This window comes from Emys orbicularis, chromosome 5, assembly GCF_028017835.1.
Source record: "Emys orbicularis isolate rEmyOrb1 chromosome 5, rEmyOrb1.hap1, whole genome shotgun sequence".
Taxonomy (NCBI): Eukaryota; Metazoa; Chordata; order Testudines; family Emydidae; genus Emys; species Emys orbicularis.
Genome location: NC_088687.1, coordinates 87,779,967 through 87,806,550, shown reverse-complemented (window position 1 = coordinate 87,806,550; position 26,584 = coordinate 87,779,967). Strand labels below are relative to the sequence as shown.

The 26,584-nt window shown below is 41.8% G+C and overlaps 1 protein-coding gene across 1 annotated transcript in view; it reads right to left on the bottom strand.

Annotated features, from left to right (window-relative positions):
• Positions 1–26,584, bottom strand: part of FGL1 (fibrinogen like 1) — a 46,770-nt gene that overhangs the window by 17,296 nt on the left and 2,890 nt on the right. The window contains exons 2-3 of the mRNA XM_065405639.1: positions 14,348–14,423; positions 2,850–3,030 (exon numbers count right to left, since the gene is read on the bottom strand). Of these exons, the coding sequence (XP_065261711.1) occupies positions 2,850–3,030; positions 14,348–14,423 (257 nt within the window). The remainder of the gene's footprint in view (positions 1–2,849; positions 3,031–14,347; positions 14,424–26,584) is intronic.

Below are 26,584 nucleotides of genomic sequence, written 5' to 3'. Positions count from 1 at the left end.
TTACAGGATGCACTTAGATCAGGCTCTTAATTGAAAAAAAATCTCATCTGTACGGACAATTGGGCATTCATATTCACGTTCCGCCAGGCTTACAAAGGCATTTAAGTGCCTAAAGATGCAGATTAGTGCCTTGTGGGATTTTCACAAGCCCTTAAGCAGGTTAGGTGTCTAACGCTGACTTTCAATGGGAATTAGGCATCTAACCTGGCTAGGCAGCTTTGGAAATACTAATAGGTGCCTATTGCCATCCCTAGGCTCCTAAATACCTTTGGAAATCTGGTCTCTAACTACACTTTTTAAAATATTTTCAGTGATTTAGTCATTGTATGGTGGTCTATGTCCACTGTCCTTCCTAGTCTTTCACTCCTCCTTCAGTGGGACTGGAGATGGTAATTGGTTGACATGTGTTAGTGTTTGTCTAGACTTGGCTAATATTAGACACAGATTTAGCAGGCCATGAAGGGTGAAAGGAAGAAACCTGAGGTTTCTGTTAGCTGACTATAAGATTGCCACCCATCTGGATTTCACCCGGACAGTCCGGGTTTCAGCTTGTGTGTCCAGGTACCATTTCACAAGCCTTGATGTCCGATTTTTTTGATCTGTGAAAACTTGCTCACTGCTGATTTGAGAGACGCTTACCCAGAGAATGCACGCCACCCTCGTGAGGAGGGGGACAGAGCCCAGCCAATCATAGCTGAGTGCCCTGCCACTCAGCGAATCACAGCCCGCAGCCCTCCCTGCCCCACCCTCTCCCAACAGCCCAACTGGGGAAAGTTCGGAAAGTTTCTCAGCCTGGAGTTTGGCGGGACACAGGAACTGGGTGGGTGTGCTGCAAATGGGGAAGCACCTGTTTCTCTTCCTTCCACACATCCACTGTGTGTGCAAGTGTGTGCAAGTGGGACCTTCTTCTCTCTTAGGTACTAGTGCAAATAAGTGGAGTCTCTCCTCCAATCTAGGCAGCCATGTAAATGTAGGGGGAGTCCTCCCTTTAACCTCAGCTGTATGTGCAAAGGGGGAGCTCTCTTCCCCTGCTCCCCAGAACCAGTGTGCTAATGAAGCAAACTTCCCACTGTCTGCATGTGTGTGGAAATGAAGAAATTCAAATGAGTGTAAATGAAAATCCCCCTATGTGTGTGCAGATTGTGCTTATTACCCCTAGGATGTGTGAGCAGATGTACCTCAGAAGCAGCAATCCTACAGGAGGAAGGCCGGAGAGGGGCGAATGATGGGGCAGGGCCTTGGGGGGAAGAGGCAGAGACGGGTGCAGGGCCTTGAGGGTCTGGTTACCAGCCATTAGAAAAGTGGCAGTCCTAGCTGACTATCTGTTATTTATGTCTCATTTTAACAATACCCTTAAGGTAGCAAAAATCAGAGGATCAAATCCTCCATTCCAGCTGAGCTGAGCTCAGCACAGGGCAGGACGGTTTATGAAATGGTGGCTTTAAGTCACCTTTGTGTTCTTCAATGCTAGAGGTAGTCCTGTTCCTACCATTGTAGCTGTATAGCACTTGTGGGGAGGATCCTGCAGGGGCTAGATCTGCTGGCACAAAGCAGCTGGAGTAGAGCCCAGAATCTAGTTGAATAATGAAATCATCAGCCAAACTAAATCTAAGGTCACAAATACAAATAAAAATTATATGAAGTCTGTACTGGCTTCTGGTCACCCAGTAATAGGATTCTAAAGTTTTATTAACGTTTATTGTTCTATGTGGTCTTGCTTCATGTGTCCTGGTTGAGCTGCTAGTGTCTATGCTTCTGGAAGAAATCAAGACATATAGTATTGCATTGCTGGGTGTTCCTAAAATTAAATTGAAAACAGTTGGGAGTTAGACTCATTCTTCAGCTGAAAAAATATTATTAAAAACATGTTTGAAAGGGCTTTGCCCTTTCTCTTCAGTCTCTTAGCTCAGGCTCTGTTTATATTCCTAAAGAATGTGGCTCTAAACAACAGACCATAGCTATGGGGTTTTTTTTAATTCCTTTATTTGTATCATGTTCTTTAAAGTATGGAAAATTCTTTCCCTACTGATATGAGGGAGGGATAGCTCAGTGGTTTGAGCATTGCCTTACTAAACCAAGGGTTGTGAATTCAATCCTTGAAGGGGCCACTTAGGAATCTGGGGCAAATATCAGTACTGGTCCTGCTAGTGAAGGCAGGGGGCTGGACTCCATGACCTTTCAGGGTCCCTTCTAGCTCTATGAGATAGGTATATCTTCATTACACTTTTTTTTATTAGCGTTTCACCTGGTTTAGAATTTTAATGTCAACAGAGCAGCTGCTTTGGACTGAGATGGTGGGAAGTGAGGTCCAAAGTTGTGGGGCCCTCATGGAAAACACCCTGTCAAACAGCCCCTTTTATTTTATACTGAGGGAAGCTCCATCTTGAATGCCATCATTCACTGCAGCTGTAGCAGTAACGCAATAGGGGAGAGGTGGATTCTTGGATAGGTAACTGTCAGGCTTCTTAGGTACTATAGGTCACCTTAAAGTCTAAGGTTATCACCTTAAAATCTACACAGAAGCCAACAGGTAGCTAGTACAGATCTAGAGCACAGGTGTAATATGTTCCTGGCAAGATTTCATTTTAAAAATCATGCTGGAACATTCTGCACCAGCTTCAGTTTCTGGACCATTTCAAGGTGTAGCTCCATGTAGAATGCATTGCACAATCTGATCTCAAGACAACAAAGGCCTGGATAACAGCTGAATGCTATGTCTTGGTGGGACAGTTTCTTGGGGGAATTTTAAAGCATGACTGTAACGCTGGAGTCTCAGTTGCACTGGCCATGGAAACATATATACACTAGTTCAAATAGACACAATGTGAAAAGAAGAAATACATTCTGACCTGCGTATTGTCTTTTTTCTCCCAGGTCAATAACACTGTTTTCATCTCCATTGTCACGGTATTGAATCTCCTTCTCCTGTAAGAGCCGCACAATTTTTACCTGCTGCTGTTTCACACGATACTCCAGAAGTCTCACCTGGGCCTTGAGCCTCAGCTGCTCTTGAAAACAACTCTGTAGAGTCTAGAGGGGAAAATGCACTTTTGCTTGTAGAGTTAACATTTGTCACAGTGTGTTTAGCATTAATAAACCACTTAATTCAAGAAGGCAGTTCTCACCAATCACTGTAGAAATTGATTATGATTAGCCTGCCCCCCCTTTATTTAAAGTTATCGAGTATATTAGAGTGGCCAAACATCCACCATCACTTTCTCAGACCTCTCCTTACAACACACTTCTTCCATGGAGTCTTTAAACAATAATCCATTTATATATTTTATAAATAAGAAATTTACACCACTTAGAGACCAGCCCTTATATCGTGGGGATGGATGATCCACTCCCACAGTAAAATCTGCAGGAATGGACTCTGGTGGAGAATGTTACTGTAAGGATCCCTTCATAGAGATTGCCTCCCCCACATCTTCCTGTCAGGGACAGGATTTAAGTCCCAGGAGAACAGGTAGTGGGATTTTCCCCAAACCTTGTAGATCCCCAAGGGTCTCAGGAAATATAATCTGGACACTGGTATTTTTACAGCTTTGCTGTCTAAACGCCATTATGTCTGTCTTTCATTTCATTTTAGAGTACAAGGTTCTTAGGATAGGGACTCGGACTTCCTTTATGCATGGATTGTACAGCTCCACATGCACGGCCAGTGCTCACAAAAAAAAATTATGATCATTCACAAGTTGTTGATGAACATGAAGAATAAATGCTAAGTACAAAGAACCTGATTCACTAACATCCTACTACTCATTTAACCAGTTACACTAGGGCAAGGCTGGTGTGAAATGCTAACATTCTGGCAGTGGTGTGGTGGCACAAAAATAAATAAATAAATAAATAAATAAAAATGGGTAAACTCACCTACACTCCATATTCCCCAATGAGAAGTGGGTAAACTTTGTTTACCCTTGACTATACTACTGCATTCTGATCTGGTAGTTTTAGTGTATTGAAGACTGTGTTGGAATCACAAGCTATCAGTCTGAGTGGTAGTGGTGGAGGGGGGATCCTAGTCCTGCTTGCGGGCTAGGGAGGTCTGGAGCAAAGTGTACCATCAATGTCATTCTGGACCGAGCCAGCTTAAAGCAAGGTCGGGTGAACTGTGCCTTGCTGCCTTAGGGCGCAGTCTGTTTTCAGGTTCTTGAGTATTATCATTCTGAATTCTCAGAAATGAAGTGCGATGCTGCAACCTTCCTGCAAGAGAATCTATGTTTTTATTTAATTTCTCTGTGTGTATGCTGTGAACATAATAGTAGTGTTTTGCACTCAATTCACACTGTTGCAAAAGCTTGGAAAAAAATTAATTTATTTCTATGCTAATTTTGTCCTATTCAATTTGATAAACATAGGTTCCCTCCAGTACATCCAAATGCAGCACAAACCAACATGTTTCTCCATAGATTTGCTTCCTTGTTGGTGAATCAGCACCATCATTAATGTCTGTACAGCTCTGAGAATAGGATTGTTAATTAAGACACACAGCACTCATAAGATTCCACAAACTGTGATGTTAACACATGATTTTACTGTAGCGTTAGTTAAAAAGCAGAGGGGCTTTTACTACAACCAATAAACACTCATGATCCATTTTACATAGATATGGCCCATTGTTTCTGGTCAGACTCAATTTTATTACAGGAGGCCAGACCTCATTGCTTTTTCACTCTAGAGGATGCAATTCACTTTGTTGACCAACTTATAGTAGGAGATTGAAAAGAGAGAAGAGTTGATCTTTTTAGGCAAGTGATAAAGAATCACTTCAAAGGGGTTTGTTATGATTTTTTTATATAAAATGTTATTTTCTTTTGATATTCAAGGTTCCCTTAGATGAGTATTTGTTGCTTCAGGCAAGTTGTCTCTGCAGCGCAATCCTGATTACATGTCTTCATTTCAAATGTTTGTGTTGTGTCTCAGATGTTTGCTTTTAATTTAATTCATACTCTGTTGTAATCCAGTATATGATGATGGTTAGCAGCCTGGAAAACATATGGCAGGATAAGGTAGTTTTTTTAGGAACCTGTTGAAGAGCAGAGGGTTTACTGCGTGTGCCAGTGTGATGCATTTTTGAAAACTCAATAAAGATCTTTGGACCAGATTCAGCTATGGAGTAAGTTCCGTACCAGCTCGCTGCCTGCACCTAAGCCATGCTGAGCAGGCAGCAGGACCTTTGGCCACAAGAAGCTGTGAGATGAGCTAGTTGACCAAATCCTAAACCTCACCAGAAGACACACAAAAGCCCTCCAGTGGCCTATTAACCCCCAGAGCCCTAACTTATTTGAATAGTGCCTTCAAAATCTTTTCCAGATGTCAGTATTAATGGGCACAGTGATAGACAATACAGTAATGTACTCCTGGAAAGCTGATGAGCATCACTTATGAGATGGTCCTTGTTGGTCAAGTGATTCTTACTGCAAAATTCTTACAGATGACTTATAAGCAAAGGTACTTTTTTCAGCTTCAGGGAATGGGCACTTTTGCCTCACAGCATACTAGTAGTTTTGACTGTATTTCTTATCCTATTTGATTTAAGTGTAAAACACTCATGCTCCCTCTACTGGCTCTTCATCAGCAAAGCCCAAAATAATACGAGCCAAATTTTCAAAGTGCCCTCAGCACAGATGCCACATTTGCTCTGACAATATTACACACATAACTGCTTGTGGATCTTGCACACACATACAGTACTTGCAGTACTGTCAAGCAGTTAGAGGTCTGGCTGCTTAGTTTTCATGCACAGAAGCATTTGCACTCAAAAATGTGAGTTTTTGCAGAACTGTGGGTGAAAAAGTTAGAGGGTTTGGAAAATTTAGGCATGTAGGATCTTAATAATTATTTTTAATAATTATACAATATTTTTTGTTTCTGTAATGGATTTCAGATGAAGAACTGAGGGCTTCAAAAATAATTAATTAAGCCTCTAAACACTCCTGGGATGTAGGGAAGTATTATCATAATTTTACAGATGACCTTTTAGCCAAAGCTGAGGATCAGAACTCCATCCTCATTCTCTTTGACCAGTTAGCCACCTTCGACAGAGTCAACCATACTCTTCTTCTTGAAATCTTGTCCTCCCTTGGCTTCTATGACTCTGCTCTCTCCTGGTTGTCCTCCTACCTCTCTAATTGCTCCTTCAGAGGGTCCTTTGGAGGATATCCTCAGCTTTCTCTGAGGGTTCCACAGGGCTCTGTCCTTTGTCCTCTTCTATTCTCCCTCTACACCATATCTTTACTTTGGGTAATCTCATCCACAAACACAAATTTAACTACTATCTCTACAACTTAGGGTTTGTCTACACTGGCACTTTACAGCGTTGCAACTAAAAACACCCCCTGAGCGCAGCAAGTTTCAGCACTGTAAAGCACCAGTGTAGACAGTGCACCAGCACTGGGAGCATGGCTCCCAGCGCTGGAAGCTATGCCCCTCATGAAGGTGGTTTTTTTAGAGTGCTGGAAGAGCCATGGCAGTGCTTTAACATTGCCAGTGTAGACTAGTCCTTAGAGATGTACCTCTTTGCTCCAGACCTGTCTCTTTCTGTCCAAACTAAAATCTCAGCCTGTCTGTGTCAGGGCTGGGCCTGGGACAGCCTGCATGTATGAGTCAATTACCAAGTTGCAATCAGGAGATGAGTAGCAGAGTTGGGTCAAGCCAGGTCAAGATGCTAGGAAGTTAGGGTCAGGAACTGAGTTGCAGACAGAAGGCAAGTAGCAGAGTCAGGGTCAGGTCAGGTCAGGCAGGGTCAGGATGCTTTGAAGTCAGGGTCAGGGTCATAGAGGAGGCAAGTAGCAGAGTCTGTGGCTCACAGCAAGGCAAGGTCTGGAGCAGAAGCAAGCAAATAGTTTGCATCATTGCTCAGATAGCTTGCTATGATGACTTCCTGGTTTATATACCAGCATGAGCCAATCAGTGGGCTGTGGGGGGCTACCACTCAGGCCCTTCTGGGTGCACATCCTGCAGCATGCAGCTTCACAGACTTCCTTAGCAGAAACCCAGCCTGAGCTTCCGATGGTGATGTGGAAGTGTTGGCAGCCTAGAACACCCATGGGCCCAGGATCTGGTCCCAGATGTTCTTATGCTTGGTGACATCTCCTCATATCTGTCAGCACAAGCTCAACATGGCTAGAACAGAGTTCTTAATCTTTTCCTTTCCCTTTCCAGAAAATCCTTCTTGCTATCTCCTTTCTTGATCATTGAGGACATCACCACCATTCTACCTGTCCACTCAAATCCATAACCAGGGCATCATCTTGGACTCTGACATCTCTGACTCCGCATGTCCATTTATGTCTAAATCTTACAGATTCTTTCTGTAAAACACCTCTAAGGCCTGGTCTACACTATGAGTTCAATTCCAATTTAGCAGCATTAAATCAAATTAACCCTGCACCCGTCCACACAACAAAGCCATTTACTTCGAAATAAAGGGCTCTTAAAATCGATTTCTGTACTCCTCCCCGATGAGGGGAGTAGCGCCAAAATCGATATTGCCATTTCGAATTAGGGTTAGTGTGGCCGCAATTCGATGGTATTGGCCTCCGGGAGCTATCCCACAGTGCACCATTGTGACCGCTCTGGACAGCAATCTGAACTCGGATGCAATGGCCAGGTAGACAGGAAAAGCCCCGCGAACTTTTGAACTTCATTTCCTGTTTGCCCAGCGTGGAGAGCACAGGTGACCATGCAGAGCTCATCAGCACAGGTAACCATGCAGTCCAAGAATCGAAAAAGAGCACCATCATGGACCGTACGGGAGGTACTGGATCTGATCGCTATATGGGGAGAGGATTCAGTGCTAGCAGAACTACGTTCCAAAAGACGAAATGCCAAAACTTTTGAAAAAATCTCCAAGGGCATGATGGAGAGAGGCCACAATAGGCGCTCATATCAGTGCCGCGTGAAAGTTAAGGAGCTCAGACAAGCCTATCAAAAAACAAAGGAGGCAAACGGTCACTCCGGGTCAGAGCCGCAGACATGCCGCTTCTATGCTGAGCTGCATGCAATTCTAGGGGGGGGCCGCCACCACTACCCCACCTCTGACCGTGGATTCCGAGACAGGGGTAATCTCAGCCATGCCTGAGGATTCTGCGGACGGGGAAGATGAGGAGGAGGAGGATGACGACGAGCTTGCGGAGAGCACACAGCACTCCGTTCTCCCCAACAGCCAGGATCTTTTTCTCAGCCTGACTGAAGTACCCTCCCAACCCCCAGACAATGAGGCCATGGAAGGGACCTCCGGTGAGTGTACCTTTGTAAATATAAAACATGGTTTAAAAGCAAGCGTTTTTTAATGATTAATTTGCCCTGAAGACTTGGGATGCATTCGCGGCCAGTACAGCTACTGGAAAAGTCTGTTAACGTGTCTGGGGATGGAGCGAAAATCCTCCAGGGACATCTCCATGAAGCTCTCCTGGAGGTACTCCAAAAGCCTTTCCAGAAGATTTCTCGGCAGTGCAGCCTTATTCCGTCCTCCATGGTAGGAGACTTGACCACGCCATGCTAGTAGCAAATAATCTGGTATCATTGCATGACAAAGCCTGGCAGCGTATGGTCCTGGTGTTTGCTGGCATTCAAGCAACATCCGTTCTTTATCTCGCTGTGTTATCCTCAGGAGAGTAATATCGCTCATGGTAACCTGGATGAAATATGGGAATTTAATTAAGGGGACAGAGGTGGCCGTTCCTACTGGGCTGTTTGCCTGTGGCTGAAAAGAAATCCTTCCCTGCAGTTAGCCAAGCGCGGGGGGGGGGGGGGGGGGGAAGGAGGGGAAATTGGCGCTGAGCTTTTCGCGTTTGGCTAGCAGAGATCTTCCTTGATACCAGCCATGCAGTGGGGGGAGGGGTAAAGCGATCATCCCAGAGACTTGGAGGGGGGGGGTTAGTTTGGTTTCTGCAGGGATCTTCCCTGATACCAGCCACGCGGTGGGGCGAGGGATAAAGCGATCATCCCAGAGAATTGGATGGGGGGGGTTAGTTTGGTTTCTGCTGCTGCACGTTAACAGGAAAACCTCAGCACTCAACAGGCTTTGCTTGGTATGTGGGAAAGGAGCCGAAAGACAATGGCTTACCATGGCCGCATGCAAGCCGAATTCTGTTGCCCGGACCTGCATCTGTGCTCTCTAACACCAAAGCCGCAGGCACTCAATATTAAGATGCAAAATGCGACCTTGTACTGAAATCACATGTGCTATGTAATGTGAATAGTGTTGTTCACCGTGAAAGAGTATAAGCATTGTTCTGTAAAATGTATCTTTTTAAATACTTCTCTACCTTTTTTCCCTCCCTCCCGCAGCTGCAAATTTTTCAAGCCTCCCTCCTCCGTCCCGAAGGCTATCTCAAGATAAGGCGGCGGAAAAAAAAGGACGCGAGACGAAATGTTCTCTGAAATCATGGAATCCACCCGCAATGAAAGAGCTCATCTGAATGAGTGGAAGGACACGGTATCAAAGTACAGGAAAGATGCCAGTGAACGTGAGGTCATGAGGGATGCTCGAGATGAGAGGTGGCAGGCTGCAATGCTGGGGCTGGTGCGTGATCAAACGGACATGCTCCGGCGTCTGGTGGAGCTTCAGGAATGGCAGCAGGATCACAGAGTGCCGCTGCAGCCGCTGTGTAACCTCCCTCCCCCCTCACCATGTTCCATAGCCTCCTCACCCAGACGTGTAAGAACGCGGGGGGGGGGGGAAGGCTCCGTGCACCCTCCCACTCCACCCCAGTGGACAGCCCAACAAAAAGGCTGTCATTATACTGAACTTTTTTAGTGGCCTTTTCCTTCCCTCCTACCCTCCTCCCAAACCCCACCCGGGCTACCTTGTCAGTTCTCTCCCTATGTTTATAATCAATTAATAAAGAATACATGATTTTTAAACGATAGTGACTTTATTTCCTTTGAAAGCAAGCTGTGATCGAAGGGTGGAGGGTAGTTTGCTTACAGGGAATGAGTCAATCAAGGGGGCGGGTTTTCAACAAACAGAACTTTCACACCGTAGCCTGGCCAGTCATGAAACCGGTTTTCAAAGCTTCTCTGATGCGCAGTGCTTCCTGGTGTGTTCTTCTAATCGCCCTGGTGTCTGGCTGTGCGTAATCAGTGGCCAGGCGATTTGCCTCAGCCTCCCACCCCGCCATAAAGGTCTCCCCCTTACTCTCACAGAGATTGTGGAGCACACAGCAAGCAGCAATAACAATGGGAATATTGGTTTGGCTGTGGTCTGAGCGAGTCAGTAACGTGCGCCAGCGACCCTTTAAACGTCCAAATGCACATTTTACCACCATTCTGCACTTGCTCACCCGGTAGTTGAACAGCTCCTGACTACTGTCCAGGCTGCCTGTGTATGGCTTCATGAGCCATGGCATTAAGGGGTAGGCTGGGTCCCCAAGGATAACTATAGGCATTTCAACATCCCCAACGGTTATTTTCTGGTCTGGGAAGTAAATCTCTTGCTGCAGCCGTTTAAACAGAGTAGTGTTCCTGAAGACACGAGCGTCATGGACCCTTCCCGGCCATCCCACGTTGATGTTGGTGAAACGTCCCTTGTGATCCACCAGTGCTTGCAGCACCATTGAAAAGTACCCCTTGCGGTTTATGTACTGTCTACCCTGGTGCTCCGGTGCCAAGATAGGGATATGGGTTCCATCTATCGCCCCACCACAGTTAGGGAATCCCATTGCAGCAAAGCCATCTACTATGACCTGCACGTTTCCCAGAGTCACTACCTTTGGTAGCAGCAGCTCAGTGATTGCTTTGGCTATTTGCATCACAGCAGCCCCCACAGTAGATTTGCCCACTCCAAATTGATTCCCGACTGACCGGTAGCTGTCTGGCGTTGCAAGCTTCCACAGGGCTATCGCCACTCGCTTCTCAACTGTGAGGGCTGCTGTCATCTTGGTATTCTGGCACTTCAGGGCAGGGGAAAGCAAGTCACAAAGTTCCATGAAAGTGCCCTTACGCATGCGAAAGTTTTGCAGCCACTGGGAATCGTCCCACACCTGCAACACTATGCGGTCCCACCAGTCTGTGCTTGTTCCCGGGCCCAGAATCGGCGTTCCACGGCTATAACCTGCCCGATTAACAGCATGATCTCCAAAGCGCCGGGGCCCGCGGTTTGATAGAATTCCATGTCCATGTCCTCATCACTCTCGTCTCCGCTGCCGTAGCCTGCTCCTCCTCGCCTGGTTTTGCAGGTTCTGGTTCAGCATAAACTGCACAATAACGCGTGAGGTGTTTACAATGTTCATGACTGCTGTCTTGAGCTTAGCGGGCTCCATGCTTGCCATGGTATGGCATCTGCACTGTTCACCCAGGAAAAAAGGCGCGAAACGGTTGTCTGCCGTTGCTTTCCTGGAGGGAGGGGGAGGATGTACCCAGAACCACCCGCGACATCAGGCATTGGGATCTCAACCCAGAATTCCAATGGGCGGAGGAGGCTGCGGGAACTATGGGATAGCTAGCCACAGTGCAACACTCCGGAAGTCGAGCCTCGGTACATGGACGCACACCGCCGAATTACTGTGCTTAGTGTGGCTGCATACACTCGACTTTATACAATCGGCTGCAAAAAATCGAATTCTGTAAATTTGGATTAATCCCGTAGTGTAGACATACCCTAAGATATGGCCTTTCCTATCAATTCTCACAGCTAAAACTCTCATCTAGGCTGTCATAATTTCATGTCTCAGTTGCTGCAACATCCTTTTCTCTGGCCTTGAGAAATGCAGTCTTGTCCCAGTCATATCCATTCAGAATGGTGCTACAAAGATCATGTTCCAAGTCCATTGTTTTGACCATGTTCTATCTCTTTGTATCCCTTAATTGGCTCCCCCTTCTCTATCGTATAAAAATAAGCTACTTATCTTCACTTTCAGGCCCTTCATGGCCTATTCCCCCCCCCCCCCGTCCCCCGTCCCCCCCCACACTTATCTCTCATTCAATGTCAAAAGGTTGACTCTTGTCTCTGATCAGCCCATAATATCAGCCTCCATTCCCTCTTGTTAAATTTTCAAACAAACACGTTTGTGCTTTTTCTCATGCTGCCCCTCGCACTTGGAAGGAGCTCCCTATAAACATCCATAAACCCACATAATTGTTCTCCTTCAAATACCTATTTAAAACTTTTCTTTGCTGTGATGCCTACACAAAAATTGACAATGGTAGGCTGCTAGTATGCTGAGACCACAGCCTCTGAGGATGACTAATATTCTCATTGTTTCCTTGTACTCCCCTTTTGTCTGTCTGTATCTCTGTTGTCTCTTGTCTTATACTTAGATTGGGGCAGGGATTGTCTTTTTGTTCTGTGTTTGTACAGTACCTTGCACAAAGGAGCCCCAGTCTTAGACTAGGTCTCTGAGGTGCTATGATAATACAAGCAATAAATAATAATACAGATGGATAAACCGAGGCATAGAAAGTTAAATAATATGCCCAAGGTCACATAGCGAGTCACTGGCAGAGTCCAGAACCCTTGACTCTTAGTCCTTAATTTAATCACTTAACCAAAATTCCTAGAAAATTAGCAATAATCAGAAGTTAATGTTTATTTATATAATCTTGATAATACAGAAGAGTCTTTGGGTGGGGGGGGGAAGAGATTAATTCAAATCTTGAGAACATAACCAAATGGAGGTCCATCACTTATTTTGAGTCTAAATTACTTAGTGTCATTTTAAGATATTTTAAGTCTCTAAATACTGTTATTCTAAACTTTGCATTTTAAACTGAAGTTTTCTTTTCATTTACTTTAAATGTTTGCAAGTGAATTTAGAGCTCACGAAAGTGAAAGACCAACACCGAGCCTGAATAATCTCCACTGCTTTGCACCTTGTGTAGCCAGGTACAATAGAAACTGGAATACACTATGTAAAAATACCCTTGATACAAGAGGCCAAAGATCCCTATCTTGGTGGATACTAGGTGCCTATCAGCAGTGTTGGACAGCTGGTACCATAATAAGAAACTGACTGACCAGAAACAGAGAATAAAACAACATCTGTTGTACTGAATGAACAGTACTAACTTTGGGTTTTTGGTCTCTCTTTCGCTGAACTCCAAACAGGACCTAAAAGGCTTTGCTAATGAGCAGCAATAATAAGGGTCTCATATCTGGAATACCAGACCTATTCCCCATGGGGACAATCACAGACCAGTTCTATAACTTTAATGTGGATTAGCCTGGCTCTCAGATGTGTGGATTAGGGGCCTGTTACTCCAGTTTTTACCCAGGATAACTCCACTAAAATCACTGGAGTTACACCAGTGTAAAAGTAGAGTAATGAAATGGTGACTCTGGCCCCAAGCATATAGTACAAGAATCTTTGGCAAAAACAGATTGCTTTTCCTTTTCCTTTCTTTAGTCTATACATGAATGAAAGTAAAAATATTATGATACTATAACAATTAGAGAAATGTTATTTGATTGTGGCTCTGTCTCTAGTGGATAGTAGTATCACTGATTTAAACCAGATTGAATATAGCTTCTTTTGTCTGCTTTACTGACTACAATTGTTTATACTATACATTTAGAAGCAATTATTCAAGGGCTGCTGACAGCTCTATTCTTGGACACATTGTTCCATATTTAACCCAGTTGTTGCTATTAATATGCACATGTACCCTACTTCTTCATTTTGTAACTCTTGAGGAACTAACATCCTTCCAGTAAAATACTACTTTAAATTAGGCTAAGGACTGAAAGGATCTTTCACTGAATTGTTCATTTGTATTCTCCTCTTTTTGAGGACTTTAATGAGATGAAACGGTATGCATCCTTGAAGTGGTGAAAACCCTGGGATAAGTTTTAGAGTACTCCCAGTTTATTCACTTCAAAGTCAGCCAGAGTCCAGAAACTTCCCACTGAAAACTAAAAGAAAGAAAATGGACTTCATGCTAATGTAATGATTTTTTCCCACTGCAGTCAGTGAACTTGCACAGAAATGAAAAAAACCTAGACTTTCTCCCTTCATTTGATTTAATTTACATTTGTTTCCACCCTTCTAACTTTCAACCAGAACTAGAAATGGAAGTGCCAGAATATAGGAATTTGAGAGGCTGTTCTTGTGGTAGTTCTAGCTCAACCACAACAGGAATTACTGCCACAGAAGTCCCCTCCCACAAAGCTCAATCTCAGGAGATTTCCAGATCCAAGAAATCTGATTGATTTGGATGTTTGTTATATTGCCAAAACTTTTGGGTGCTCCTCCAAACCATCCTTCTGAACTTTTTGAAGTTAACCCATCACTAGAGGAAAATTTAGACATAAGAATAATGTAACTTATTCTTGACCTCTCCTACACTGTTAGAAATAAACAAGGGCATTATAAATATGACTGCAATTAGTAAAACTTACCGAGTTACCAGTGGCCATTATTAAACAATTTGCAAGGATGAAATTAAACAGTGTCAAAATCTTCATTCTCAGGAAACTGCAAAAGAAAGTAATAATGAAATCTGCATTAATTTAAATCTGTTTTATTTATTCCTTTAAAATCATCCAGGCGCTATTTTCACTATATTTAAAATAACTGTGTGTGCGGGGGGAATTGTTTTGGGTGGGGGCAGGGAAACCCAGACTTTCTTTATACATCATGAACAAGCAAAAAAAAAAAAAAAAAAGGCAGCATAAAATCATTTCCCCCCCTTGCACGCCACTTTTAATAGATCACTAATATTCATTTGAATGAGTACTGAAAATATATTTTCATGTAAAGATATGCAGAGGCTAGGAAATCACAAAATTGCAAGAATGCAAAACAAAAAAACAAAAACCTCCCTCCCATTGACTTTGGTAGAAGCAGACTTGGGATAATGTTGAGGCTGCACTGGTCCTTGAGAAAATATGAACAAGACAGACAATATAAAAGGTAGGACAAATTTGACTCTAAGTTACATCAACAGAACTGAAAGCTGAATTTGGCCTGAACTAGAGAAGATGTTTGCTATGAAGCCCTCCTGTCAGCAGGAAAGAATAGAAAATAATCAGACCTCTGCCACAGAATTATTGTTAGAAATATTTAGAATAGAAACAGTGATATTCAGCTTCCAGTCCACTGATGACAAGATATAGGGTTGCCAACCCTCCAGGATTGGCCTGGAATCTCCAGGAATTAAAGATTAATCTTTAATTAAAGATTATGTCAGGTGACGAAACCTCCAGGAATACAGCCAACCAAAATTGACAACCTCAGACAAGAACTGCTTTTGAAAAAAAATTTGGGAGTATGTTGTACTGTACAATACATGAGATTTTAAACTGCTGTACTTGAGTTGTAAACTATTATTATATCATATTCCAAAAAAAATTACATTAAAAAAGCTCTTATGACCATAGTATTTCAGTGCCTCAACATTAATAAAATTAGCCTCACAACTTCCTGTTTGGTAGGGCAGTGTTATTATCCTCACTTTAGAGATGGGGAACTATGGGCTTGTCTACATGAGAAAGCTGCATTGATTTAACTTGAATTGGGTTTTTTAATTGATTTAGTTAAACTGGTGCAAACTGCTGTATAGACATTCATTTCAGTTTAAGAGTAGCTTATTTCAGTTTAACTTAAACCAATTCCGAATTGACTTTAAGTAAACCAAAATAAGCCCGGTTTAAACCAAAATAAGAGTGTCCATGGAGCCTTTTGCACTAATTAAATTAGTTTTAAAAACAATTTCAATTAAACCAATGCAAATTTGTGGTTAGACAAGGCCTAATATACAGAGAGATTAAGGTTCAATTTTAACAAAGCACTTCAGCATGTGCGTGATAGAAAATAGCTTTTATGGAAATTTCTACTTGGTTTATTTACGCATGCATGTGCAATGCGAATGGAACACTGGCAGATTGTTCTTTATATTGTGAAACAAAAAACAGTGTGCATGTGTGAAGTATGGTTTTTTTAAACTCTTATAACTCAGCCAAATGAGATCTAATGGTCACGAGACCTCTGAAAAGCACATGTCCTAGAGGCTATGGCCCTGCCAAATGTCAAGTTTCTATCACCTTCATTTTGCAGATCTTTTGATTTTGTAGAAAAGATGCATTTTTCCAACCGTGTAATTTACTATGCTTGAAAATGGTTCATCTGTTTTTGCTGAAATGTTCAGAACAGAAATCATTCTGGGACAGAGAGCAAATTATCAAATTTCAGCCCAAAATTTAAAACTTTGAGGAAACTGAAAATGACCATTTAGAATGAAAAAGCCTGGGCAATGTTAATATAAGTGTTGCTATGTGCCATGGACTGAAATTTTTAAAGTTACCTAGGGGATTTGGATACCAAACTCCCATTAGTTTTAATGGCAATTGAGCATCCTGTTCTCTTAGGGAAGATTTGAAAAAAAAAAATCACATTTTATATTAAGGTTACATTTAGAAAAAAATTATGAAGGGTTAATAAATGATTAATAGATGTTTTAATAATGGTTAATCAATTGTTAGAATCTAATAAGCCAAGCCAAATAACCATGGCTTATAAGCTCTATAAAACCTACCACGAATGTGCTGCTGACAGTCTCTAATGTTACTCATACCTGTAGTAAGCTTCTAATATCTATTGATCACTGTCTAGCCCTTTATAAACTTTTTATAAATGTGACTTATAAAGTATGATCTGAAAATCTCAGCCTTGACTATTTGTCATAAATTTTCTGAATCATAACCTTAAATTGTTTCCCATGCTGACCAGATATTATAGGCATTATATTATCTGAATATTTAATTTAAACTCAGAGGACCAAATTCTGCTCTTATTTACACCAGTGCAACCCTATTTCAGTTTTAATGAAAGCAGAATTTACAAAACCTGCCTGTCATTGAACTCTGACATTAATCTGGATTTCAAATACTTTGAACCATGACAAACCTGAGGCACTTTCACATATCTGTGTAGTCATTCTCAGGGCCGGCTCTGGCTTTTTTGCCGCCCCAGGCAAAAAAGCCTCCCGCCGCCCTCCCCCCCGCCCCCGGAGCGCAGCAGGGGAGGGCGCCGAGCCTGGCCGCAGGCAGCTCTCCCCGACCGGCCGGAGCGCCGGGAGGAGGGCGGCGAGCCCGGCCGGGGCTCCGCTCTCCCCGGTGGCCAGAGCGCCGGGAGGAGGGCGGCGAGCCCAGCCGGGGCTCCGCTCTCCCCGGCGGCTAGAGCGCCGGGGGAGGGCGGCGAGCCCGCTGCGGCTCCGCTCTCCCCTGCGGCCGGAGCCGGAGCGCCGCACCGCCCCCCTCCAGGTGCCGCCCCAAGCACAAGCTTGGTGGGCTGGTGCCTGGAGCCGGCCCTGGTCATTCTCTTGTTGCAGCTACTCTAGTCTAGAAAGCAGCTGTTGCCACCTGTTGCAATGATTTTCTTTCAGTCATGGGAGATGAGTGACCGAAGAGTACATCAGCTAGCTGGGCAACCTGCACGTGACCTTTAGTTTCTAGCTTTGACTATCTCGGTCATACTACTTATTCTACATACAGTTGTGATTAAGATATATTGTCTAGGACTTGAGGATTGTATTTCTTTCATTTAATAATTCATGTTCATCTGGTATGCATAACTGCAGGCATTTATTTTCGTAAACTGCACACTAATCTGCACAGTCCAACTGTTCCACAGAGAGCTCACAAATCTGAAGGGCTTGAATGGAGTGTCAATCCTTCAAGGACTGAACATCATTCTAACTAGAGTAACTTCATTTTTTAAAGGGAGTAGCAAACACACCTTAAATAGGTGTTGATGCAAAAGCAGACTTTACTCATCAGAGTTCTTTCAGTTAGCCTACACCTCTTACAGTATGTTTGAACTATTGCATGTAAGCTATAGATCAGGTGTAGGAGTTTAGAATTTGTGCAGTTGAGATTGTATATTCTATGCAAATGAAGTAACCTTTCTATTTAAAGGGTCACTCATTTAAATGAAGTCTCTCTTATGGAGAGGTGCACAAGGATTGGAGTTGGAAGCTCACTGGAATACAACTTTGGCTATATCAGCTCTAGCACAGCCAAGAGAGGGGTCACTGATATGATATCTGGTATAAAATTCACCTCTTTGGCTTAGCTTCCCTATTTTGTTTATTTCTTCATATTTCAAATACATAAGGTAAATGGGACCACTTGTGAGTCCAGGTTGCAGAATTGGGCACTTAATGTATAATGCAACTCCTCCCTTTGCACCTAATTAGACCTCCCTTCCAATATAACTTGCAGCAGGACCCCCACTGATTTTTATTAACAAAAAGTCATGGTTCAGTATTAGCTGTACCTCTGTCTCTCAGGTTGGAATCCTGTGATTCACCCCACTTTTAGACTGGGTCTCTAGGTTACAGTACCCTGCTTTATCAACTTTGTTTCCTTAGCTAGCTCAACAAAGTTTGGCACCTGCCCGAAACTTCCCTTCAGGAGCGGTGATCTGTATGAAAATGCAAGTGACAGACACCTTCTTCAAAACAAAGTATTATTTATTTATCCACAGAAACATAACAATCAGAGAGAAAATGGACTGCAAGATAGAATGGAGAGTCTACGGGGACTATCTGTGACTCCATGGTAAGACTGTTACAGTGATCCAGGAGTTCACATTAGTCACTGGCTTAGTGAAATTTAATTATAGAACATACCATCAGTTTGGGGTGTCTGCCCTATTTTGACAGCCTGAGCCTGCCCTGAGGTAGGCACTCTCAATCATGAGCCACTCCAGACAGACATCATGACAGTCTACATCCTCATGCTAATCTCATTGCCTATTTAAACAGTTAAATTCATTTTACATAGTTACTTAAAACTTAATCAGAAATGTCCTTACAGGATAAAACAATTCATTAAGAAAGTCTCTCCCTACACTAGGGTCAATGATTACAAATAAACAAACATTCACATATTAAATCAGAAAGCAAGCCTATTCATTCCAATAAAGCTGCCACACTATTAAACAAATAGTCACAGCACAGCAGAAATCAGTCACATGATTTTAGTGAACATTTTTCTGTTACTGACTTTAGTGACTCCAAAGAGATAATATGTGCTGAATAATTATAAAGACGACTTTCCCTCTAACATCAACATTTGCCCATAAAGGAAACAGAAATTGTACTCATAGGAACTCTTCCCCTGAAAAACCTTCAAGGTGGATAACAGATCTTACAGATTCGCTGTCATAAGTTTTCCACACACCATGAAGGGCCATAGGTGAAGATAAAAAATTAAAGAAACTTCTTCTCATCTGAAGACACAAACTACTACCACTTGATCCAAAGGAGAATCATCTTTAGGTAAAGCAGTATTAAGTCTTATGAGATATTCTGACATTCCATCCATAAGAGGGATAGTGGTACCCATACACTAGCTAAGACATTATGTGGGGAGGGGATGTGTATGGCTCTCTGAGAGATTTTAAATTATTTCACTTAAGAAAAAAAAAAAGCCAGGTAGGTGTCTTTAAAGTTTCTTCTTCCATGCCATCCTTATGCATGGAATTTCCTCCCACTATTTATGCTCTAGTCAGACTTCCCATCTGTTCGAATTCCTCCTAAAATCACTTATCCTTCCACGTCCTTCAGTGGTAATACATCAAATAGACATTAATACCATAAAAAAACTCTACACAGCTAAAATATTGGACTCTCGATGTGTGATTTTGTTTTGGTTTTGCCTGCCTGAATTCTGTAGATTGCAAGCTATGTGGGATTTGCACTGTGTCATCTGTGTTTGTACAGTGCCATGAACATCAATAAAATAATAATAATAGGCAGGAACCTTTGCAGCGAAGTGAAGTCTCCTGCCAAAAATGTAAATTGGTCAGTATATGACCTTCAGGGAAATATTTTTCTCCTTGCATTCTTAAGAATTATTAAAAGCTAAACCATTCTCATGAACAAGTAATCATTACTTATTCAAGCTCTGCACTGTTTTATATTAGGTAATAATATCTCTGGAAATGCACTCACTTTTTCTACAATGCAGTCAATGATTTTAGCCCATTTTAAGGCCTAAAAAACAATCTTGTCATAGTTCATACAGCAATGTATTAAAATATATTTAGGACTACAGATCTTAGTTTAGAGTTTATTGAATAACAACTAAATGTTTTAGCAAAACATCTAGATCCACCCTTAACACAATCAACCGTTAGAGATCATCAAAACAATACATTATTGGTTCAAAAATATGTCCATTTTTACTCAGCACTGTAGAAAGCACCCCAAATCCCTGCTTACACCCTCAAGCCCACCTACCACCTTTACCTTTACTCTCTAGACACAACTTACAATTGTTAAATCTTCCTAGCTGATGCAAAGAATTCCACAGCCTTTCCCAGAGCAAGATTGTTTTTGCTATTGAATTCTGTAGAGTTGAGACTTAGGTCTCTTATGAGTCAGTGAACAGGAATGTTACTGAGGAGTTGCAGTGATCAAGACTGTAACTAAATTGCAACACAGGAAAGAGAAGACTATAATATAGTGCCTAATATACAAATTGAAAAATAAATTAATAAAAAAGAAAGGAAGAAGGAAGAAAGAATCCATTCCTTTCTATGGCCCTGATCCAGGAAAGCATTCCTCATCAGGACAGCACATGTTTAACATTAAGCACACGCTTAAGTGCTTTCCCGAACTAGGGCCTAAATTTGTTAGGCTTCAGAAACACACAAGCATGTTTAACTTACTGAATCAATAGAATAGTAAGATTAATTTACAACTGTGTAATAGATAGTACATTGTAGAGCTGGGAGACTAAGGAATGTCTGCAAAAACACACAAACAAAGTAATGTAGAGCGAGCCAAAGGGGCTAGAGACAGATAATTGTGGTTGATACAAGGCAGGACATTCTAACTATGATGGACAAACACAGGGAACATTTATTATTATTTTAGTGACATCTTATAGGCACATGAGCCTACTGACTTTGTTGGGACATAGTCATACTACTATGGGCTAGTTTAGAGCTGGACAAACATACATTTTCCATGTATGTTTTTTTGCGGATCCAGGCCTAGACTCTCAACTAGTGTAAATTGGCTAAACTCCATTGACTTCAGTGGGGCTATGCCAGTTTACCCAGCTAATGATCTGGCCACCCAAGTCTATGAATAAGCTGCTCTTCGACAACTTACAACCAGACATGAGGGAAAATTCGTCAAACACCGTGAATTACTCACTCATTTCTCAGCTCATTTCTTAAAAACAATTATAAAAATTATATCGCTGTTGCTCACTTCTATGCTAAATCTCATAAAACTTTAAACTTCTCATGTGCATGGTGACATCAGTCAATCCATGCTGTGAATTGACAGTCAACTTCAAGGCCAATAGAACTTTAAAAAGCCACCCATTTTCTTATGTCGATGTTTAAAAGAAATTACTTCAGTCAAAGAAAGCAGAGGGTCTTTCTTCATGTTATGAGCCTTTTTAGCTGTGCTGCTGCTGCAGCAGTATTTTATCTGGCAGAATTTCAAGAGCTTGTTAAATCAGTAGATCCAAGATAATGTGTTCATAAAGTCAGCCATTTGTCACTCAAACTCAAAAGAGGCTGCAAGCAGACAAGAATTTGTTAGGTAAACTGAATTGTTAGGAGTTTTTTTTTTTTCCTGATAAGCTATAATGCAAGTGTTAAGCACCATTTATAAAAAGTGGAGCTTCATCTCTTATGTGGCAGACTCTTAGCCTGGAAAGTTTCAAATCACCTTCAGCTGTCATGTAAAAACACGGAAGGGTCAAAGATTGTACAAGCATGAAATGGTAGCTCTGTGCATGCCAAAATTTACTTTCACTCCATCTGTTATGAATTAATTTGTTTACACGATTCATGGCTTTTTTTTTTTTTTTTTTTTTTTTTGATTTGTGGAATGTCCAGAATAAAGATAAAACATGTAATGGACTTGATTCTAAAGTCGGCTAAAACCACATTTTAAATTGTGTCCCAAGGACATACAGTATTATACATCCAGCAAGAGGATTCTCAGATAGTCTTACACACATATGCTGAGCCAGTAACAAAAATGCCTTTATAAGAAGTGGCTAGAATGTTTGGTAGTTTAGCCGAGATTATATTTTTAAATTATTTTTTACTCTGGATGCCGAAATCTGATTAATCAAAGCAAAAAGATCTTTGTCTTTCCTAAATACTTTTGTACTCTTTGATTAATGTATTTTTTTAGTATTTCACACCATTAATGATTTGTTGCTTCTATCACTTTTATGTAGTAAGCATATCTTGAAAAAGATAATTTATTTACAACTGATACAGCACATAATTGAAATCAGATCTGCCAGCTTCAGCTTTGTAATTTTTTCCTATTAACTTAAAATCATTGCGAGTCCAATTTTAAAAAAACAGCCTTTAAGTTTTGCATGTACGAACTAGATTAGAGAATGACTAAAACATTAACCTTGCATGTTTAAAGCCTGCTTAGATCATTATCACAACAAAGAAGCTGCTATTTAACAGAATAATATTGTATTTCAACATCATAAATGTATTTCATGAATAAAAGCACATATATGCCTTGAGCGTGTGCAGAGCAGATAGACATGTTAAAAGGCACAGTCTCACTTTTACACAAGACAGACCAAATTCAGCCCTGATGTACGTGGTACAACTCTACTGACTTCAATAAAATTGCTCTAGCTCAGTGGTTCTCAGACTTACTTGATTGGACCCCCCTTCTTTGTGTCTGTAGTCATTTACACCACCCCCTCCAAGTACATATATCACCACCCAGCTCTGAAGGCAGAGCAGAGAGCAGCAGCTGCTGGCTGGGCACTCAGCTCTGAAGGCAGTGCCGTGCCAGCAGCAGCACAGAAGTAAGGGTTGCTTGCGCCCCATTGTCACCCTTACTTCTGTGCTGCTGCTGGCACCCTGGGACTGACAGCCAGAGCCCCGCTGCCTCCAGATGAGGGATTGGGGAGTGGGGGAAGGACAGCCTGAGCTCAAAGTGTCTCCTGGTGAGGGATTGAAGGGAGAGGGAAGGAGAGCCCAAGCCTGGGCTGCCTACCAGTGAGGGAGTGGGGTTGGGTGGGAAGGAGAGACCGTGCTTGGGTGGCAGGATTCCAGCTGTCAGCCCCGGCCCGGTGGGGCTCTGGCTGTTCCCTTTATTCCCACCTCCCAGGTATTCACGACTTTTCTGCACAAGACCTAGCCAACCAGGGCTGACAGCCAGAGCTCTTCAATAAAAAAAAAAAAAAAAAGCACACTGCTTGCGCCTCCTTTGGGAGGCCCGCCCCATAGTTTGAGAACCACTACTCTAGCTTGTATAAGGGCTCATTTTGAGTCATCATATATAATATGCCACCCTGTCATTCAACAGTTAGAGTGACTAGAAACTCAAAGTCCTTTATATGTGACCAAAAATACCTAACAATTAGATTGTTAGTAAAAATGCAGATATAATTTTTAAATAGCTAAATAAAGTTAACAACTCTTTATACTCCATATGGTATTTTGGAGTCATATTTATGAAAAACAGCATACTTTGAAAAAACATATTTTTTTCCTTTTAGGGCTGATCTACTCACAGTTTATGTAACAATTTAAATAGAATCCACGTTAGTTAAGTGGGAGTTGTTCCCTTATGTGGAGATTCTGAAACTGATTTACATACAGGGGGGTTGCAGCAATTTAACTAAATCAGCTACAAAACAAAATAAGCTATATTAATGTAAGGCACTCTTGCTGGTGCACAAAGTGTGTGTAGACTCTCTCTCATTCCTGCTGAACTGAAAGTGAAATGCGAAATGGCTTCGAAGTGCACAAAGCCAATAGAAACAAATAATGGGCCAAATTCAAAAGTGGTTTAAGTTATATCAGTATGTGGGTGAAAATAAGTGGTAATTCATATGAGGAGGTGGAAGGGTGGTGGTTGTATCAGAAAAAAACAAACAGGAGAGTGTAAAAAGGTATAACATAAAGCACTTGCCCCCACCAGTTCTGTCTTACTGCCATTGCATGCCTGCTCCTCCATCCCTACACTTTGGTGTTTATACTTATTTAGTGACATATCCACTTACTCAGCAGCATGGTAGTTAACCCATAATTTACCTCACCATTAAATTTGGCCCATAGTCTTTGTTAAGTTAAATGGTGGCATCACTGCAAAAACTCATATGTTACATATCTCCCTGGAGATCAAATCCATACTTCTTATAACTGAATACTGGCTTCCTTGGGTAGAATTCTTTCAGAAATGGAATGAGTTGTTTCCCCTTCAATTTAATATAGGGCTATCCCTTTAGCCAATATTCAAGAAGTAGCAAGTTGTTTCCATTAGAAGGATAGATTGATGATGGGGGGGAATTACACGTGAATTTTTATATGTTAATGTTGTCAATGAAAATATTATTGACATTGTTTTGCGCTGCTGGATGTAGCAATCAAGGGCTATGTCTACTTTTAGAAAAAATGCTAATTATTACTTTTTATTTTCTTTGCTTGAAAACTCTCCTGTAGATATGATGGAAACTATTTACCAAGTAATTCCAGAATCATAATTTGACTGTATTTTCAGCTTTAAGTCTTACTTTCTTTCAAATTTTCTAGAAAAATTCTCCCTTCTACTAAAAATTTCCCTTCAAATTTTAAGAAGAGTGAGCATTTTTGTTTTAGGGGACAGAAATTAGCATTATAATAGAGTCCTGTTGCAACCTTAACTGTGGAGTTGTTGCAATCTCTTCATACCATCAGAACTGAGCACACTGTAGCCGTAGCCCCACTGAGTGAAGAAATATGGCGAAATTAAGTGTATGTCATCAAAACATGCCAGTGCAGTTCAACAAAGGACAGTATGAAGTAAGCAATTATGTTAGAAATGTGTCAGTAATATTTAGATTATAAATCTAATCAAAACATGTCAAAGCCACCCTAACTTTTATGTCCCTGTGTTCACTAGTTTAAATTTGATTTACATATATGAGATTCATTACTACAAGTATTTGTTCATTTTTAAAAACTGATTCATAAAAGCAACCGCACACTTTAAGAATAATTGCACAGGCTTTCTTGGGTAAGAGGCACCTAAAATATCTCTCCCCAACAATGGAAGATGAACAAGTAAATTATAAATATCAATAGCATGTAGCATTTGAAGGCTATCGGGGAGTAAAATGCAAATAAAATATCTGGATATAAGTAACACACATCACATGAAATTTGAGTGCATGCAGTATTTTATAAAAGTGACAGTTACTGAACTGGTTAAATGGTACCCCATTGCCTCACACTTACCCACGGTGATGTGTGGCTCAGTATTGCATGCTTTATTGCTTCAGTAAAGTATGCAGTATCACACCACAAAGTTAATTTCCATGGTACTTTGTGAAATTACTTAACTCTGTATTGCTACAATGTGACATGTTTTGACAACTTGTGTTAATACACAAAGTCAACATGCATCTCCAGGGTGTGAGCCCAAGACAACGTAACTGCTAAAGAGAACACATTTATTTTCAATCAGATGTACTCTTTAGTGCTGCACATTTTGGCAGATTGCTTCTGTATTAAAATAGGAGCACATATGGACATGAAAATTAGGGTGGCTTTGAAGTATTCAACAGAGGTTTATATGCTAAATACTTTAATGTTGACATATTTTTTTGATGTAAATCAAAGCCATAAGGTGTAAAGAAAGCAATTAGTCCATGGAATGTGCAGGAATGGCTGCTATCAGATGCTCTTTTAATTTTCCAATTTTAAAATAGTCCCCTCAATGCTTTCTTTTTAGAATGGAATCTCAAATGTTGGAACTATCTCTTTTTGCTATCTATAATAATGCAGAAAGAATAGAAATTGAGAATTCCCTAATTAATTTAGCTTCAAAGTGGACTGAATAAAAACAGGGACAAAAGCATATGAACTCCTGGCTGTGATCATTTCTTCATAAGGTATATTAGTTTTTGTTTTGTTTCTTTCATTGTATAGTTCTTTGTTTGGGATCAGGGAGAAAATCTGTGTGGCTTTTACAAGTTAACAATTCTCTCTCTCTCTTTTTGTTTTTCTTTTCTGTTTCCATTTAGCGCATTTCTACATTGCTATTTCAGATAGCTAGAGAATGTGAACGTGACTAGATCAGTGGTTCTCAACATGCGGCCCACAGGCCACTTGCAGCCTAGTCAGCCTACAGCTGTGGCTCATGTGACATCCGCAGGGCCATAACTAGGGTGGGGTGGGAGGGTCACTTGCCCCTGGCACAGGGCTGGTAGGGGGGTGCAAAAATGGGGCTGTGCAAGATCATGGGTCCAGTAGCCCTGGCTGGAGCAGGCTCCCGGGACTAGGACTGCAGAGGGAGACGGGCAGGGCAGGCTGCACTGCTCAGCTATGGGCAGCTGAAGTAGGAGACCAGTGGCCATGGGGATGGGGTGCAGTGGGCTAGGGCGCAGGGTAGGGTTGCCAACTTTCTAATTGCACAAATTGAAGATCCTTGCCCTGCCTCTTCCCTGAGGCCCCGTCCCTTCTCCGAGGCCCTGCCCCCCGCTCATTTCCCCCCCCCTTCCTCTGTAGGGTTGCCAACCCTCCAGGATTGTCCTGGAATCTCCAGGAATTAAAGATTAATCTTTAATTGAAGATTATGTCATCTGATGAAACTTCCAAGAATATGTCCAACCAAAGTTACCTATACCTATCTCATAGAACTG